Source organism: Drosophila rhopaloa, unplaced genomic scaffold (genome assembly GCF_018152115.1).
Source record: "Drosophila rhopaloa isolate 14029-0021.01 unplaced genomic scaffold, ASM1815211v1 contig_178, whole genome shotgun sequence".
Lineage (NCBI taxonomy): Eukaryota > Metazoa > Arthropoda > Insecta > Diptera > Drosophilidae > Drosophila > Drosophila rhopaloa.
Window position 1 is genome coordinate 6,407,383 of NW_025335059.1, and position 17,618 is coordinate 6,425,000.

At 41.5% G+C, this 17,618-nt stretch overlaps 4 protein-coding genes across 6 annotated transcripts; 2 read left to right on the forward strand and 2 right to left on the reverse strand.

The window, feature by feature from the left end:
* Positions 1-4,458: 4,458 nt before the first annotated feature.
* LOC108052182 (protein glass) lies at positions 4,459-10,032 on the forward strand. The gene is made up of 5 exons (XM_017134524.2): positions 4,459-4,733; positions 5,695-5,831; positions 6,083-6,213; positions 6,764-8,250; positions 8,819-10,032. Exons 2-5 carry the CDS (start codon positions 5,786-5,788, stop codon positions 8,961-8,963), a joined length of 1,809 nt encoding a protein of 602 aa, XP_016990013.2. The 5' UTR covers positions 4,459-4,733; positions 5,695-5,785; the 3' UTR covers positions 8,964-10,032.
* A 187-nt stretch (positions 10,033-10,219) lies between these two features.
* Positions 10,220-11,512, reverse strand: LOC108052148 (nucleoporin Nup43). The gene is made up of 2 exons (XM_017134476.2): positions 11,162-11,512; positions 10,220-11,096 (listed from the first exon to the last, which is right to left on the reverse strand). Exons 1-2 carry the CDS (start codon positions 11,445-11,447, stop codon positions 10,297-10,299), a joined length of 1,086 nt encoding a protein of 361 aa, XP_016989965.1. The 5' UTR covers positions 11,448-11,512; the 3' UTR covers positions 10,220-10,296.
* A 310-nt stretch (positions 11,513-11,822) lies between these two features.
* On the forward strand, positions 11,823-13,866 carry LOC108052178 (Werner Syndrome-like exonuclease). Of its 2 annotated transcripts, none has more exons than XM_017134516.2 (7): positions 11,823-11,927; positions 11,985-12,056; positions 12,117-12,224; positions 12,299-12,504; positions 12,784-13,008; positions 13,068-13,311; positions 13,368-13,866. In XM_017134516.2, the coding sequence occupies exons 1-7, from the start codon at positions 11,868-11,870 to the stop codon at positions 13,521-13,523; spliced, it is 1,071 nt and encodes a 356-aa protein (XP_016990005.2). In that variant the 5' UTR covers positions 11,823-11,867; the 3' UTR covers positions 13,524-13,866. The 2 variants fall into 2 exon arrangements, with proteins under 2 accessions (XP_016990005.2, XP_016990006.2); XM_017134517.2 differs by having other exon boundaries at positions 12,123-12,224.
* On the reverse strand, positions 13,829-16,762 carry LOC108052176 (protein hemingway). Of its 2 annotated transcripts, none has more exons than XM_017134515.2 (5): positions 16,355-16,762; positions 15,689-16,282; positions 14,343-15,070; positions 14,121-14,280; positions 13,829-14,065 (listed from the first exon to the last, which is right to left on the reverse strand). In XM_017134515.2, exons 1-5 carry the CDS (start codon positions 16,592-16,594, stop codon positions 13,925-13,927), a joined length of 1,863 nt encoding a protein of 620 aa, XP_016990004.2. In that variant the 5' UTR covers positions 16,595-16,762; the 3' UTR covers positions 13,829-13,924. The 2 variants fall into 2 exon arrangements, with proteins under 2 accessions (XP_016990004.2, XP_016990003.2); XM_017134514.2 differs by having other exon boundaries at positions 14,343-15,073; positions 16,355-16,760.
* Positions 16,763-17,618: the final 856 nt, after the last annotated feature.

Below are 17,618 nucleotides of genomic sequence, written 5' to 3' on the forward strand. Positions count from 1 at the left end.
ACAAAATTTCGCCGGACTCGGTCACCTGTTGATGGGGGTGAGGGGTGGAATCCCGGGAGGACTCCCAGGGGGACTCCACCGGCAGACATAATCTGATAAAATTGCAGTCGCATCCTTTGCTGGTTGTCACCACTTTTGTATCTTAACGTGTAGAGGGTTGCGGTTGTTCGCTTTTGGGTAGATTATTATCAGCTACTCGACGGGCACGTGACCTGCTCGATGATGATAGTGCTGATCGGTGGCTAATAATATGTTAAATGGCGTAATTGAAATTTAATATTTATGCAAAGGATTACAGGATAATCATTTGCGGTTCGCCAAAATGGCATTAAAGATAGCGGAGCGTGCGGCACCGCAGATAATTGAGGGACAAAACGCCCTTAATTCGCTACTGTGAGAAACTTATTCATCATCAATTAGATCTTCTCACAGCATTTGTTTCCCTAATAAAAAACAAACAACGAGTGCGTTTTTATTGGCTTGTCTCTGTCCTTCAGGATGCCAACTCCATTGATAAGGAATACCAGTGGTGAACCCTTCTGGTTCTGCCCCCTCTTTGTTTTCCCAGAAAGTATCGCCTTACAAATTCAATTTGGCGCGCTTCACTCAAGTGTACTCACATCCAAAAGGACGAAAGGACATTGCTGTGGCCAAGTTCAGCTGTAATTCAAGTAGTTGTCTCCTTTTCTTGGGGGAGTCCTTCGGCGTACTTATACTTCTCGCCGAGGGTTTGTAATAAGTCGCGCGCATTTAATAAGCTGGCTTAGGTTTTTAATAAGAAGTGGGTTATGCGACAGTCCCGATCCCGGCTCGTCCAGCTGTCAGGACTGCAGTTCGAGTTCGTCCTTCTCCATCCTGTCCAGCAAATGTCAACTGGCAACGGCTGCGCCTGTCACGCGGTCATCGATACCCTCCATCGTGAGCGGGGGCGTGGGCTGTCGGCCCAATTGCACTCACAGATGTCCCAAGGACTCCAGTTCCAGAACTTTTCAGTTCCCACTAAGACAGGGCATATCATAGAAACCATATAGAGGACGTCAGCTGTAGATACTATCTACTAACTATCTCCAAACTAAAACTAAAAGTAAAGTTTTTATATCCTTGAAAATGTATATTTCATCTGATAAATTAAGAACGTTGTTATTGTATAAAATATCATTATTATTTCGAATAAGCCACCCAGGAAACAGCCTTTTACCAAGTTTAATCAAACTTAAACTTCTATGAAAAAGTTATTCTTCTACTTTTAAGAAAATGTTTGTTGAAAGTAAGTATTTTCACTAAACTAGACACATCTTTTACAATTCGTATGCGATACAAACAACCTTAAGAACTTTTTATTCTTTAGTCATTTTATATCATTAAAACCCAAAGTTAAAATATTAATTTTAAAATATGACCAAATTTTCTTATTTGTTTAAACTTGGTGCTTATAAATAATTTCATTCTATCATATTAATTTGTCATATATATTAGTAAGGATGTATACGTGCTCATTTTTAAATACAAACATTTGTTGGTCTAAAGAAATATCTCAAAGCGTATTTTGACAGATTTCAAAATTTGTAACTATTAGTTTTGAACTTGGGTTATCCAGGGTCTTACAAAAAGAGATCATTATTTGCTTTTACTATTGTGAAAACTCTAAGAAATGTTAATGTTTCTATTGCTAGCCATCTCCGACTGCCTTACCCCCCTTTTGACCAAGTTGTGCTTAGCTCTTTTCAGCCGGCATCTAATATGGCCGAATGGCATTAACATGTTGAATGACTCGAGTGGCAGCACAGAAAGCAAAGCGCAGCCAAAACCAGGAGAAGCCCCATCAGTGCCGCCCGAAAAGTATTTCATTGATTTTTGAAGCCTCGCCAATACACAACGGAATACAGAGCGGCGAAGGCAAATGAAATGAAATGAAATGAACCGAACAGAAATGTTCTCGTACATACAGTGCAGAATGGAAACGAGTGAAATTTGCGTTGCTGGTGGCAACATGGGAATTGCTGGGAGGGAAGGGGAGTCATCAGGATCATGTCCTGCCATTGTTTGTCAAGTTAAATACGCAAAACAAACAGAAGCTACCGATGAGCCTCTGGGCAAACAGTTTCACGTGCGGTGATAAGGTGGTTGATGGTTGATGGGCTGGTGTGATAACAGGTCTCTAACAGAGGGTGCTCAAAGTTATTTACCCTTCGGCTTAATTTGTAGCAAACTCACAGATTCATTAGCTTTTGCGGTCACTCGAGGGAAGCTGTTGCTCCGGCGGTTTGATCAGCTGACACCTGAACACACCTGAGGGATCGCTCTAATTGTTATTGATACCCGGATTGACTTGGCTACCAGCTACCTCAAGGAACGGATCCTAATCCGTTCTGACAATCGGCAGCAGAGACTCGGCTCATGTCCTTAGCCAAGTTGTTGACATGAAACCGACACCGAAAACGAAAAAAAAAGAAACAGAAACTGGTTCGGATCTGATCAGACTGTGGATCTGATTTTAACACACACGACGCTGGCTGGGTTTGACCTGAAATTCCCATCGATAGGGTAAGTCGATATGGGGGATATAGTTCGATATGTGTGCAAGCCCTTGCACTCAACTGATTTTGCCAATTGGCGAATTCATTTTCGGGCGTGTGAACTTTTTCGATTGCATAGGGATCGCTCTGAATTGGGCTTTACTTCGTACTTATCTTGTAAGCTACCTATGTATATCTGTGATAGACAAATGTTTCACAAGTTTCCTTAGCAATTCCATCTGGCTTGTCATTTATTCCCTGTTTTTTTCTGCTGCAACCACAAATCGAACTATCAAATAACATTCAAACTATTCACAATTGTCGGCACGGCGACAAGAGCATCGATCGATAGACAGTCGTCATTGGCCGAGCTACAACTGAGAATCAGCACCGGAGATACAAAGATACGCGCGCAACAGAAGCAGATACACACGACCAGATACAAAGATACAAGTTACAGAAGCAGCCGGGGGTTGCCGACTTGGCCTGATGAACTGCCTCACTTAACCACAAAACAATGGAGCGAAGGAAGCAGAATGCCGACGAAGACGATCAATGGTTGGCAAGTCCATACCAACTACCCCTTATCCCGCCCTCGGAGAACCCTGGCACTGACAAAAACAGTTTGAACTATAAACTTAAACTTAATTGTTGTTTTAAAAGTATTTCTGTAGAAGATTGTTCATTAATTAGATAAAAAAAAAAACAATAATATACTTTAATGTTCTAACAAATATATAAATATAGATGAATAATGAGGAAAAACGGTTTCCTAATAGCTAACAGTAATTAAACCACTGTCAAACAATCGTAGTGTTTACCTTAACGTAAATATATAATTTAATTTTTTACTTTAATGTTCTTGAAAATGTATAAATTATGTTTTATATCTACTATCTATCAATATATTTTCTTTAAAATAGGAATTTTTATTTAAAACGGAAGAAAAAAGGATATAATATAAAGGAACTCAAAGAATCTTTATAATATACCAATTTTAAGAAAACCAAAAATTATTAAAACTTTATACCTTTCTCAGCCCTTATATTGCAAAACGACATTCCATACCTATTATAAACTAAAATCAAAAGGAATATATTAACTCATCTGTTGATTATGATCAAGAACAAGTAATATACACGTTTAAGAGGGTGGGATCCTTCTAGTTTTATAGTTTATATCTTATAAGTGTTTTTAAAGATTCTTGAACAAGTTTAATCAAAAATCCTTAACATCAGAATGCTAAAATCTAAAAATTGAAACTCCAAATGTTTAGCATGGTCTATAAAATATTTATGATTAATATTTTTTTGTATGTGTACTCTTTCTTAGCCCTGTCTGGTCGGTATCTGATGTCGAGCTGTAAAGATATTGGGTGACAAATAAAAACTACTGAAAACTGCTGCCGCTGTTGCTGGTTGCTGGTGGCGATGTTGCTTCTACCGATGTTGCTGGCCACGTATGAATGGGCCTGAAACTCGGACTGGGCGGGATCGGCAATCGAGGAGGGGGCGGGGGCTGTGGTACCAGCCGAGGGGTAGTAGCCGCAAAAGCCGGTAGACGGAGCGCATTGGTTGGCCGACAACGATGACGGCAACGTTGTTGTGGTGGTGGTGGTTGTGGATGTGGATGGATCTGGAGTGGGTATGGCATGGGATATAGTGTAGTATAGTATGGGATGTTATGGTGCGAAGAGGGGGTGTTTCGAGCAAGGGTCTCGAATGTGTAGTGCTGGGTACTTGTGTCATTATATCTGGCAATGGGTGTGAGTGCGAGCGAGATTGTTGTTGCCACATTGCTGCCGTTGTCTTTTGCGCCCTTTTGTCGCTTGTTTATAATTAAGTGAGTATTTTTTTTTTGCGCCCTGCTTCTTCCTCTGTGGTTGTCGCTTTGCTGCCGCTCTGCCGATATGTCAGTCGATATTGGGCCGAGGTGCCTCGAACTGAAACTGACAATTAGTCGCCGTCTTATGCTCCTCGCCAAAAGTCGCTTCTTTCCCCGCACTCAACTCGAAAACTCAAAACTTGCACAACGGCTCCACATCTCAATAAAAATATCTAATCCGAGAACAACGATCGTGTGAAATTACTGCCGCGTCAAAAATCATAAATACTAAGTCTTCAATAGAAGAGATTTAAAAAAAAACGAAAAAAAAGTTCAAGTTTCCTGATTTATTGGTGTTCTTCAGATCATGCAATTTGTGAATCTATTTAAAAGGTGCGAAAGTGAACATCCAATTCGACTAACAATATATGACCTCAAAACTCTTTCGAAATCTAATTGGTGGATATAAGAACGATCAGGATTTCAAAGGAAGCACAAAAGGATTAAATAAATAATTAAAATGCATTTGGAGAAAATAAATTTAAAATGCCTTGACAACTTAGTTTAAAAAGATACTAAAAAAACTTTGTGAACAGTCAAAAAAATCAGTTAAATCAAAAACTGAGGGGGGACTACAATTTAAACAATAATTGTTATTAAAATAATCCGTTTAACAAGGAAAAATTCCTTATTTATTAATGATCTGGCTTTTTTACGAATGTACAGTTCAAAAAACATGAAATAAAAAAAATCCCCAAAAAAGAATTTGGTTCCATTTTCAAATATTCTAAAACTTGATCATATATTTATAACTTAGTGAATTTTTAAAATGTGTTCCTAGTCAGACAAGTTTTTGTAGACATTAAGGCTTACTTAATTTAAGAACACTCTATTGACTATGCCAATAAATACATTAACTTAATTTAGGAAAGTGTTTTGACTTTTTGCAAAATAAGATGACTAATCCCATAGTTGTCATTAAAACAATAGATCAAAGTGGTTCGATTTATACAATATCAGGACCAAATTTTATAGTTTTGTCACTTAATACATTTAAAGGGAAATAAAACGAAAATAAAACTTATTGTTGTTATTAAAAGTGTTTATCAGATTTATCCCTGAGTCAGCTCGTTTGTTGCTATTTGGATGGGTTCTAAAGATACTGCATTATTTGGGAAAGTTTAATTCCTAACAATCTTTTTTATCCTATGTGTTTTAATTGAAATTACAAATATATAAAAAACAAATTAAAAGAGTTTTTAATTGTACTTATTTAAAACGTTATAATAAGCTTTTAAGAACTTCGGCTATATGGTGAAGTATATCAAAATAATTTCTTATCCTCGCCTTGCAGTTGGAAATTAACGCATCAAGATGAAACGTAGAAAAAGCAGAAACAAAGCAACGAGCCCTGAACCCAAACGTTCCAGAACTGGAGTCATGTCATGGGATTGTTATATAAGGGTTCCAAACTCCTGAACATAATTCTGGGTGAGTTTTCACATAGATGCCGGAGCAGATATGCAGATACACAGATACAAATACGCGAGTTGAGAGAGCAAAGCAAATGGCGGACTCTCGTTTCGCTTTTTTCTGCGCGTGTGTGTGTGTGTCGAGGGGCGGAGCTAATGGCACAGTGGTTGTCATGGGATTTAAATGTATCCATGAGATACGAGCTCTTTTCGAGCATCTCCGGCAAACTTCCAGTGGTCTAAATGGTGTTTTTTTTTTTGGCTGCGCAGATTCCCTGGAAGATCAAGAGGGTGGAGCTATGTACATATCGTGCGATGTCTCAAACGGCGGTCCTGTGGAACCAGAGACGGGCTATGTGCCCAACAATCCCCTGTTCGGCTTGGCGCTGGACAGCCCGCAGGTGAGTCCTGGAATCCTTTCGATTTGGATTTAATCTCTCCGGAAAACTCTACGCGTTCGGTTGTGCTTATTGGGCAAAAAACCCCTACTTAAATCGGTAGTTTTTTACTTGAAGTTAGTTCCCGACTTTAATATATAAGTTGATTGTTAAATTATTAAGACATGTTTTTTATTATGAATATTAGTTGTTTATATAAGTTTTTCTTATCGACGCCCATTCCCATATTTACTTAAATCTTTACAAAACTAGAATTCAGGAAAAGTGTTAATTACTTTTCGATATTTTTATGTCGTTATGATAGGAAACACTTTGAGAAAAAGTTATCTTAATTTAAAATAATTCGTTCCGTGGTATTGTTATACAGATTCGGTTTACTCGCAGTTTCTGTCAAACAATAATTAATTATTAAATAGGTATACAATAATATTAAAGTCAATTTTTTGTGAAGAGTTAAACTCTTTTGATAAATAAAATCTGAACTATAAGAAACTAGTCATATAATTTCTTAACCGGTTTGCCTTTGTCTTCATTTCCGTTTCCGTTCGTGCAGCAAGAGTGCGCCGCTTCCTGCGTCGGCTGTTTATCCTGCCAGGGCAGCACCGCCCTGCCCATCTCCTCGCTCACCAGCAGCGACTTCGACTGCGGCGGCTGTTTCGATCCCACGATTGGAGTGGGCGTGGGCGTGGGCATCGGTGGCGGCCACATCCAGATCAGCACCACACCGCCGGCGAGCAGCGGCAACGGGAGCAGCAATCACGGCGCAGGAGGAGGCTCCTCCGGGAACCACGGCTACTGGAGCACCGACGAGATGGCCTCCACATTTCCCGGCCTGCCGCCGCTGGACATTGATCCGCTGCCCAGCCTGTTCCCCTTCTCGCCCTGCGGCGCCTCCTACAACTTCGCCGCCGGAAATCCGCACCAGGCCTCGCTCTCCTACACGGTGCACCCCCACCAGATGCTCATCTCACCCAATTCCCACAACCACGGCCAGATGCACTCGCAGCACCAACAGCACCAGCAGCAATCCCAAAACCAGGCATCGCACATTGGCAACTCGCTCCTCCAAAGCAGCGGTGGCAACAACATCGGGAGTAATGGTGGTCCCAGTGGAGCGGGAAACGCTGCTGCCTGCTACTATGAAACCAGTGCTGGGACCGCTGCACCTCCTCCGTCGACGGCCATGTATCCCAGCATGAGTGTGAATGTCAGCATGAACATGACCATGCACCATGGCTATGGGACGGGGGATGCCAGTGGAGTGCCCATGCAGTGCTCCCAGATGAACTGGACGCCACCGAGCAACTCCTCCTCGGCGGCAGCAGCGGCAGCGGCGGTCAATGTGCTATATCCGCCGCTCCTCAGTCCCGGTCACTATCCCGCCTCGGCCACGTATTCCTTTACGGCGGACTTTCGGGCTCCGGCGCCCACGGGATTGGGTTCCTTGCCACCGCTGACGGTGGGTGAAAAGGAGTCGCCATCGCCACCGGCCAACTCCGCCTTGGGTGGTTACTATCCCACGGGCGTGAGCAATCAGGGGTACACGCCGCCCCACAAGAGTCCCAGCAGTTACCAGGCTGCCGCCCTGGGCCTCAGCCTGTCCGCCTTCGAGGACGAGGAGGACAGCAACGAGGATCTGGACGGGGACGAGGGCAGCAGTGGCGGCGAGATGAAACCGAATTTGTGTAGGTTGTGCGGCAAGACGTACGCCCGGCCCAGCACGCTCAAGACTCACCTGAGGACCCATTCCGGCGAAAGACCGTACCGATGCCCCGACTGCAACAAGAGCTTCTCGCAGGCCGCCAACCTGACGGCCCATGTACGCACACACACCGGCCAGAAGCCGTTCCGCTGCCCCATCTGCGACAGGCGCTTCTCGCAGAGCTCCAGCGTCACCACGCACATGCGCACCCACTCCGGCGAGCGGCCGTACCGCTGCTCCTCCTGCAAGAAGTCCTTCTCGGACAGCAGCACCCTCACCAAGCACCTGCGAATCCACAGCGGCGAGAAGCCCTACCAGTGCAAGCTCTGCCTGCTCAGGTGAGTTCGGGACGGGGATATACACCTTCCATATCCACTGCGGAAAATGGTTTTTGTGGAATTTGGAAAATCCATTGGGATAACTTAAAGATTATTGGCTAAAAAAGTTATTTCAATTAATAATTTCAATTAATTAATTATATTTCTCAAAAATTGGTGATTAATTAGGGTCTTTCAACTAGTGTTTAAAATTTTGTACACAGCCTTTTCTTTACTTATTGCATTTGAAGAAGAAATCTAAAATGTATTATACCATAAACGTTTTCTGAAATTCGACAACAAATGTAACTTCCAAATAGTACCCTAAGCGAATATTTTGTTCTAAGAATTATAAATCAAACACCTTTGCTTCTTAAAATGGAAGTTATTCAGAAGATTTTTCTGATGTATAAAGAGAAATGTAGCTGTATTTCAATTGAATTCAATTTAATTGAAATTTAAGCTATGATTCGGAACACATTCACAAATAAACTATATTTTGTTGTGAGGAATTTAAGTCACCACTATGAATTCCATTACCTGGAAGGTGGACTCGAGTTAATTGCTTTCTTTACCCATTCCCCCACAGATTTTCGCAGTCGGGAAATCTGAATCGGCACATGCGCGTCCACGGCAACAACAACAATAACAATGGGAGCGGCGGCAGCAATGGTGGAACAGGAGTGGCAGGCGAAGGTGCCGGCGGGGGTGGCAGCAACAGCCTCCTCACATGACAAAAGCCACGGAGTGCAGGCGGTTTCCAGCACTACCACCCCCCGCACACACACCATATGCATCACCAGCACCACCAGCACCATCATCACCACCACGCCCACATGGGAAACTACGACTACGGGAATTACAGCATCGGCGATTACACTCCACCCGGAGCCACACAAAACTATTCAGGGTATTATTTCTGCGCACTCAACAAGCCGCCCAAGTTCGAGCGATTCTACTAGGACTAGGGCCTTGAAACTGAGGGATTCATTAGAAAGGTTACCAGTAGGTAATAGATACGGTCCTGGAAAAACCTAATAAAGAAAGTAAAACTAAATAGAAATCTCTGGGGATAACAAGAGATTCCAGTACCATCTTCAACTTGAAAGCTTCTAAAACATAGCATGATAACTATTTAGAGGATTTTCTATAACGAATATAAATTGATCTTTCTGCTGCAATAGAATTAAATAATTCAGTAATTAAAATCTTTATTAGAGGAAATTGGTAATCCCAGGAAATTTATGTATTATGCTGCTTTAGAAAAATGATTAGGTTTCATTTATTTGATAGTATTTTAAATTCGTAATATAGCAACAAAAACTGATAAATCTCGAATAAGACAGAAGTTGTAACCCTTGTTAAACATAAAAATCTAATACTAAATTCCCCAGATCCTAACCCAAATGCAGTTAAAAATGCTCAAATAAACATTTCTGTTGGATCGCGGAGAATCGAACAAATGTAGGCCTAAGCGCTGCACTGTACATATATATACATACTGTATTTATTATATTCGCATAGCATAATACGTATTGAGTCCAAGTTAGATCATCCATGCTAAAATAAGGTAGTTGAAAACACGCATAAATCTATTCCAAATTAGCCAACGAAATAGGATTTAAGTCGGATATGAATACGAATCATAAGACCAACCAACACAGCAGCACCCAAAACGAGAATATTAAAATTGGAATTGTCAAGGAATAATTCACCTAAACCTAAATACGAATATTAACATAGTAAGTTATACCTAGATATAGATGTAAGTCAGGTGCTTTGATTTAAGCCAATTTTTGAGTATATCAAAGAAGATTATGAATAAAATATGAAATTTAAATAACATAATTAATTTATGACTCAAAATATGAACTTAACTAAATGATTGGGTCGAAAATGCTAGTATTCAAAAATACCTTCTTACGGTAGGTACAATGACGGCCCCATTACTCGAACCACAAATAACCAACATAACTCCTTTTGGGAAGAATTTATGAATAAGAACAAATGCTTTACTAACGATTGGAAAATTCTATAAAAATGAAATGACATTACAAAGTTTAGACTTTAGGCAATGTGATCGACTAGGTAAACGGCTTCTGTATCGCCTCCGCAGACCAGACGACTTCCGTGGACATCAAAGGAGTTGACTGCCTTGCGGATGTTGCTTAGCAAGCCCTCGACATCGACCAGGGAACGAACCCGATCGCCAGACAGCCAGGGACTATGTCCGTCCTTCTTGTTTGACTCGCACCCGAGGACCTTGTTCTCCGACCACATCCACACCTCTCCACCCTCTGCGGCGGTGAAGAGTTTGGAGGGATCCTTGCGATGGAAACCGATCTCATTAATAGGACTCTTGTGGGCGCTGAGATAGGAGGCAGGATAGTTCAGATTGCGCAGATCCCACACCGTTATGGAACCCTCCTCGCTGCCACAGAGCAGGATGTGCTGCTGCATGGGATGCGTGGCGAGCGACGAGACAAAGTTCGAGGACTTGTCATCCTGTGAGGCCACCATGAACGTGGTCTTCGGCTGTGCCTCGGTGGCCACACGGGCGTCCAGCATTCGGATAACACCCATCCGGTTGGCGGTCACCAATTCCTGCTGGCTGACATAGCAAACCGAGAACAGTGCCATGCTGTCCGCCTCGATTGTTCGTTTCACCTGGCGTACATTTCCGACAGAGACGATGTTCACACAACCATCCTCCCCGGCTGTGGCGATGTCCGTGCCGTAGACTGAAAGGTCGGTGCATGGGGCAGACTCCTGACTGCGTTGGAAGCAGTGCAGTCTTTCGGACCGAGCCGTGCGCTGTATCTGATCCTCCTCCACAGCTCGTTGAACGTTCAGCACACTGAGATGACCTGGTTAAGAATAAAAAGAATGTTTTACAAATTAGGCTCCCCAAAAAGAAGACCCCGAATCTAACCATCCGCACAGCTGACAGCCAGTGTGTCCTTGTCCACGAACTCCATGGCGGTCACGTCGTCCTCCATAGCCACTTTGTCCATGCAGCGCGGCATCTGGTCTACATTGTCCGAATCCGTGGCGGAGGGGTATTGGTTTGACTGAAGCCTCCAGAGGCGCACAAAGTTCCTATCCATGTCCCAGCTCCCGGTGATAAATCGTTCGCTCTGTTGCAGCTGCTCCGGCAGCCATCGCACCCGGGCCACCTTCTCCGAAATGTAGTGGGTGGACACGTTTGTCATGGACATCTTTTCAGTTAACTTAAGGAGGATTCCGCAATATAAACAAAATTGTGTTTTGGCTCCAATGCGGCTTTCTGGTTTAGTGTGAACAGAATGGGCAAAGCGCATTTAAACTTAGCGGGAAAATCGATCTAGTATTTCATTTTTTCGTAAGGGATGCCCTATAAAAACTTTGTAATATGATAAAAACAAAATAACTCCAAAAAGTTATTAATCTAAATAAATTGAGTTTTTAAAAATCAATTAATTCAAATTTTTGGATCAAATTAAAATTTTAAAATCTAGAGTGAAAATAGCTAAATTCGCATTATGAATTGTTAACTTATGGCGAAAAGTTGGTATTTTTGAGCTGCTGCCACACTATAATTTTGGCGGGAAACATTAGCAAACAAAACATCAAAGAAGTAAAGTGCAGAAACGCGGGTTATGGACAAATACTTAATTAAAATGCCTATTAAATCAAAAACCAATGATGTGTCCAACCAGGTAAGTGAAAATAACAATTTAAACAAATGAGAAATAAAATTTCGTAATATTTTACAGGAGAAAGTGGTCGTGAAAAAGGAGACTCCCAAAATGTCAGCCAAACAAATGAAAAAAGATACTCCAAAAGTGGTAAGGATTTCTATTATATTAGAATATCATATTACAATGAACTACAACTACTATTACTAATTGAAGGACAAGGAAAATACAGGGGAGGAGAATACCCCAAAGCAAACAAAAGCAGGAAGACCTGGTAGACCGGCTACCAAGCGAAAAAATTTAGATACACCAGAAGTGGTAAGAGTTCGATGAAATATGTATATATTCATACATAAATATACAAAACTAATAATGCATGATTGCTTATATAGAAAGATGAGAAGGTTGAGGCTGATAGTGAGAATCCTCCGAAGCGCAGGAGTTCTCGAACCACAAGAAGCACGCGTTCCATGGCAGAAGATGGACCTCCATCCCCAGAAAAGGAAAAGCCCGAGAAGCTACCATTTATCAAGTACAAAGGGGATATCAAGTATTTTACGGAGAGCCAGGATATAGCAGCCTCTGCCGACGATGTTTTGTAAGTTAACAAACAAATTATTATGGCTTAGTATGGCACAATGAATTTATAGCTTGGCTGTAGACGAACTGTATAATTAGATAATGCTAATAGCATGTTAACAAAAGTGAAAAACTAGGCAAACAATTTCAGAAATAGCTTGCGCATAACAGCGGTGCAGAGAAGTATGTATATGCACACATGAGCATTTAACTAGGTTCAAGGATTTTGCCTGAGACATTAACTTATAACTATAAAATAATCTAAAAGAAAACAAATTTTTCCTTTATTCTTCATCAGACAATGGGTAGAGAAGCAGAAGGACGAGGTTGTACCGATGGCCTTTGACATGGAGTGGCCCTTCTCCTTTCAAACCGGTCCTGGCAAGTCCGCCGTCATTCAGATATGTGTGGACGAGAAGTGCTGCTATATCTACCAGCTGACTAATCTTAAGAAGCTACCGGCGGTCCTGGTGGCCCTTATAAATCATCCTAAAGTGCGTCTGCATGGTGTGAACATTAAGAAGTCAGTATAAATACAAAGAAACATGGACAGCTTAAACTAATTGATCCGTAATTTTCCAGCGATTTCCGCAAGTTGGCGCGTGACTTCCCCGAAGTTTCCGCTGAACCCCTGATTGAAAAGTGTGTAGACTTGGGTCCGTGGTGCAATGAGGTCTGTGAGACTGGCGGTCGTTGGAGCTTAGAACGTTTAACCAATTTTATAGCCAAGAAGGCCATGGACAAGAGCAAGAAGGTGCGCATGAGCAAGTGGCATGTCATTCCGCTGGACGAGAATCAACTGATGTACGCTGCCATCGATGTCTATGTAAGTAGAAAGGTATTTTCAAAATAAATCTTTTTCAAAATTGATTTGTATTACAGATTGGTCAGGTAATCTATCGGGAATTGGAGCGGCGCGAGAAGGTAAAGCTCAAAAATGAAGAAGAGTTCAAGGATCAGAATGGAGATGCTGCCTTTAAAGCTGTAAAAGCATTAGGAGAGACTTTTCTGACCAAAATTAACGAGGTGACCCTGTGAGCTGTTTTATACACAAGACTGTTAACATATATGTTGGATTCTTAGGGGTTTTTCCCAGTTTAATATTTTTTCATTTTTACAATCTCAAATTTTTAACTAGCATTAGTTAATGCATTTAATTTAAAAATTTTACATGAAAAGTTATTAATGTTTTGCAATTTGAATAAAGACTTAGGTACCTAATAATTATAGATTTTCTTTTAGATCGCTCTTTCAACATTTCAACTATTAATTATTTTACACCTTTGATTATAAATCGAGCTTATATTTGAGTTTCCCAGAATTATATAAGGATTACAGATTTGTACACTTCTCAACTTGCAATAAATTTTAATTTTGTAAATTCGCATTAAACATTTCTAAACACATAATGAACACAGTTGGAGCTGCCCTTGGAGGCGTCACTTAAATTGCGGGCGCCTGGTGCCGATTGCCTCTAGTTTCCGCTTGAGGAGATCGTTGTCCAGATCAATCTGGCGCTGAAACTTCTTTCGATTCACGGCAGCGCTGGAGAGCCGCGGCGCCGGCTGTTGCTGTCGTTGCTGTGACGACATTGAGGATCAATCTTGGACAGCTTGTCCCATAACATGTACATACCTTTTCGGGGGCGTTAAACTTCAGACTACTGGTGCTCGCTTTGATTGTGGCCGTGGGCTTCACAGTCATCATTTTCCGAAGAAGGATCTGATTCTGTCGCTCGATCTCACGCAGCTGTGGATTCGTAAAACTGTAGCTCTTGCGCCCCAGATTTTTGTAGCTAAACAGATGGATAATTAATATTATAATTGGTCGCCTTAAGTTCAAGAACGCAGTACTCACTTAATCTTATCGTTGGAGCAGCGGGAACGAGAGACATTAATAGGATATTCGCATCCGTCGCTGTTGAAGCTGCTTGGAGTACCGCTGTTTGCTCGCCTGTTCAACTCCTGCGGTCTTCTCTGTTGCGGATGCCTCATAAGGCCATCACCCTGCCCACACTCGTCTACGAGGTAGCCTTCGTCCATTTCCATGCCCAAACCCGTGTTCGCATTCAGACTCTGCCCCAATACCTGACCCATCTCCAGTTCCCTCTCCTGTTGGAGCAGATCTGATTCCGAGGGACACCTGCACTTGGGCCTGATCAGCTTGGAGGATCGAGTCGTGATTAATGCCTCCTGAGAGCGTTGCATACGCATCCTAATCGGGGGTCTTCCTCCTCCCAAGCTTCGGGCACTGGTCATTGCTGATTCCGTCATCGATGGCATCTCGGATTCAGTGTCCTCTCGCCTGTCCCTGCGCTGTTGCATAAGCTCCGTGGCCATGGCAAGCTGCTCGAAGGCTTGGCTGTTGGTCGTTCCTCCATTAATCTGGAAGGACTTCATAATCATCTCCGACATCTGGGTCATCTGCTGCTCCAGGTATCGAACTCTTGCCATATCAGTTTTCTGGCTTAGCGATGTATCGTCATCATTTACGAGCTCATGGAGGCTTTTAATTGGCTCCTCTATTTGATCCTCCTCGGTTTCTGTCCTCTCAATCACTGTTTCGGTTTCCGTTTCGGTTTCTGGCTGCTGCATAATCAAACAAGAGAGAACCCTATAACCCCGAGCCCCCCCACAAAAAAAAACAAAATAAGGAAAAAAAGAAAAAGAAAAAAAAAAAAAAAAAAAAAAAAAAAAAAAAAAAAATAAAAAAAAAAAAAATTAAAAAAAATAAAAAAAAATAAAAAAAAAAAAAAAAAAAAAAAAAAAAAAAAAATTTTATTTTAAAAAAAAAAAAAAAATAAAAAAAAATAAAAAAAAAATTTAAAGTTTAAAAAAAAAAAAAAAAAAAAAAAAAAAAAAAAAAAAAAAAAAAAAAAAAAAAAAAAAAAAAAAAAAAAAAAAAAAATAAATTTTAAAATTTTTTATAATATAAAAAAAAAAAAAAAAAAAAAAAAAAAAAAAAAAAAAAAAAAAAAAAAAAAAAAAAAAAAAAAAAAAAAAAAAAAAAAAAAAAAAAATAAAAAATAATAACTTTTTTAATAATAAAAATATTAAAAATTAATATAAAATATAATTTTTTTTTTTTTTTTTTTTTTTTTTTTTTTTTTTTTTTTTTTTTTTTAAATATATAGTATTTAAGAATTTAAATAATGTAAAGATCCCTTAAAAATTGCATTTAAATTGTATCTAATATTTATTTACCTTCTTTTGGAACCGAGGAGAGTCGTACGCTAGGGTCATGTCTGTCTCATCACCTGGCACGCCCATGGTGGTTACACTGTGCTCGCTGCTGTTGTCGCTGGCATCCACCAGCGAAACAATATCCTCTTGGGGCAGCTGGATGGTCTCCTGCACGGTCTGTTTGAGCACTGCCGTAACCAATGGCTCATCCTCCTCCAGTTGCTCCACTTCCACATCTGTGTCTTCATCCTCATCGCTGCCTTCGGCGAACTGGCGACCATCGTTCGACTCCATGGTGCCATCGCTTTGGGCACCGTCTTCGTTTTCTTGAAGTTCCTCCTCCTCCTCGACTTCCTCGACTTCAGCATCCTCATCCTCTTCGTCGTCCTCGATCTCGTCCTTAGCCGGGGAATGGGCACTGCCTGGCATCAGAGTGCGCACCGAGGGCGTCTCGTCGTCCAGAGGCGTGTCCAGTCGCAGACTGAGTTGATTAACCTCGGCCACCGTCTTGGTGACGACCATTTGGCTCTCGTCCTCCGACGAGGAGCTCATGTAGGATGCCATGCGATTGAAGCCGCCAGTTGAACGGGCGGCCAACTGACGACGGGCGTGAGGCTGTGGGCGTGGTGCGGGTTGGGGGTTAAGGCTGAACTGGGAAATGGTCAGCTCCTGGACAGGAGGACTTACATTTCCGCGAAGGAACTCGGCCTCCGCATCACTTTCGCTCTGCGTGTCGCTCTCCTCCAGCAGACGACCTACGCTCTGATCAGGAACCTCCTGCTCAATATTCTCCTCATCGTCCTCCTCATCCTCCACCTCTTCCTCTTCTTCCTCAGGGTCCTGCTCCTCCACTTCTGATTGCGAGTCCTCCTCGAATGACTCCTCTGCATAATACTCCTCATCAGAGTTTTCTCCAGCTTCCGACATCCTGTAATCTTATCCTTCGTTTGCCTTATCGGAAAATTATTGCTTTTCTTAGGGTGTTTTTTGTTTTTTGGGGGAAAAACGTTGTCGAACTTTTCGAGGAACACGTGTGTCTTTTTGTAGTTTGTATCGAGAACTGCCGAAACTTCGAAAACTCTTTAACTCTGAATTTTGATGTCAGCCTGAGCAGTAGCTAATTGTTTACTGAGTTCGATTTCCAGCGGGCTTGATGCGTTCTTTTGATTGACACCTGGCCCACCAAGTTGGGGCAGGTGCTCCTCCTCCGCTCTTTCCCCTTTGGGAAAACTTGGCGCATTCCACGCTCCTCGCAACTTTGACTCCTTGGCTGCCTTGCGGTGGCGCTGCCAACCGACGACTGGAGCTCGGGTGACCGGAGACCACCCCCCACCACCATACACCACTTGACACCTGGGAATTTATTTATTCTAGCCAGCGGTTGTCCTGGACAACGGAGCAGGCGCAGGCGGTTTGTTGTTGGTTGCCTCAGCAGCAACTGCCGGCTTTTCTTGGCTCATTATTCAAAACACTAAATGAATTAACTAAGGAGTGACACCTCTTGTATTGAATAAAAGATTTACTGATTGAAAAACAATTGTCCATTATCCAAGTTTTGATGGGTATTTAAAAAAAAAAACAACCAAACGAGAAATAACTTTTCAGTTGAGACTTATTTCTAAATGTTCGTATGCTCTCCAACTCGGAAAAAAATACAGGATACAAATCATATATGTTTTAATTTCTTATACAATTACAAAGCCAATAAACAAATACAAGGTTAATTCGTGTTTTAAATAATAGAAATATCGTTCTAAATTTACTTTTATTCTATTTAAAATCACGACATTTATCTCAAATACTAATTAAATTTGTACTTTGCTCTAGATATGCATGTTTTATACGAATTTAGGAAAATGTTTTGAATAACATCGAGCTAAATCTGACAAAATATTGACTAATTGTTGTGCTTTCTTAATTTTTTTGTGATTAATTGAGTTTTATTTTCAGA

What these genes read in the sequence shown, in the direction of transcription:
- LOC108052182 (XM_017134524.2), top strand. Translation starts at nt 5,786, where the DNA reads ATGGGATTGTTATATAAGGGTTCCAAACTCCTGAACATAATTCTGG. An exon ending in TGGCGCTGGACAGCCCGCAG is followed by an intron (nt 6,214 to 6,763) that starts GTGAGTCCTGGA and finishes CCGTTCGTGCAG; the next exon opens with CAAGAGTGCGCCGCTTCCTG. An exon ending in TGCAAGCTCTGCCTGCTCAG is followed by an intron (nt 8,251 to 8,818) that starts GTGAGTTCGGGA and finishes ATTCCCCCACAG; the next exon opens with ATTTTCGCAGTCGGGAAATC.
- LOC108052148 (XM_017134476.2), bottom strand. Translation starts at nt 11,447, where the DNA reads ATGTCCATGACAAACGTGTCCACCCACTACATTTCGGAGAAGGTGGCC. An exon ending in GGCTGTCAGCTGTGCGGATG is followed by an intron (nt 11,097 to 11,161) that starts GTTAGATTCGGG and finishes ATTCTTAACCAG; the next exon opens with GTCATCTCAGTGTGCTGAAC.
- LOC108052178 (XM_017134516.2), top strand. Translation starts at nt 11,868, where the DNA reads ATGGACAAATACTTAATTAAAATGCCTATTAAATCAAAAACCAATGAT. An exon ending in GCCTCTGCCGACGATGTTTT is followed by an intron (nt 12,505 to 12,783) that starts GTAAGTTAACAA and finishes ATTCTTCATCAG; the next exon opens with ACAATGGGTAGAGAAGCAGA. An exon ending in ACGCTGCCATCGATGTCTAT is followed by an intron (nt 13,312 to 13,367) that starts GTAAGTAGAAAG and finishes TTTGTATTACAG; the next exon opens with ATTGGTCAGGTAATCTATCG.
- LOC108052176 (XM_017134514.2), bottom strand. Translation starts at nt 16,594, where the DNA reads ATGTCGGAAGCTGGAGAAAACTCTGATGAGGAGTATTATGCAGAGGAG. An exon ending in CCGAGTTCCTTCGCGGAAAT is followed by an intron (nt 16,283 to 16,354) that starts GTAAGTCCTCCT and finishes CCACGCCCACAG; the next exon opens with CCTCACGCCCGTCGTCAGTT. An exon ending in CTCCTCGGTTCCAAAAGAAG is followed by an intron (nt 15,074 to 15,688) that starts GTAAATAAATAT and finishes TTGATTATGCAG; the next exon opens with CAGCCAGAAACCGAAACGGA.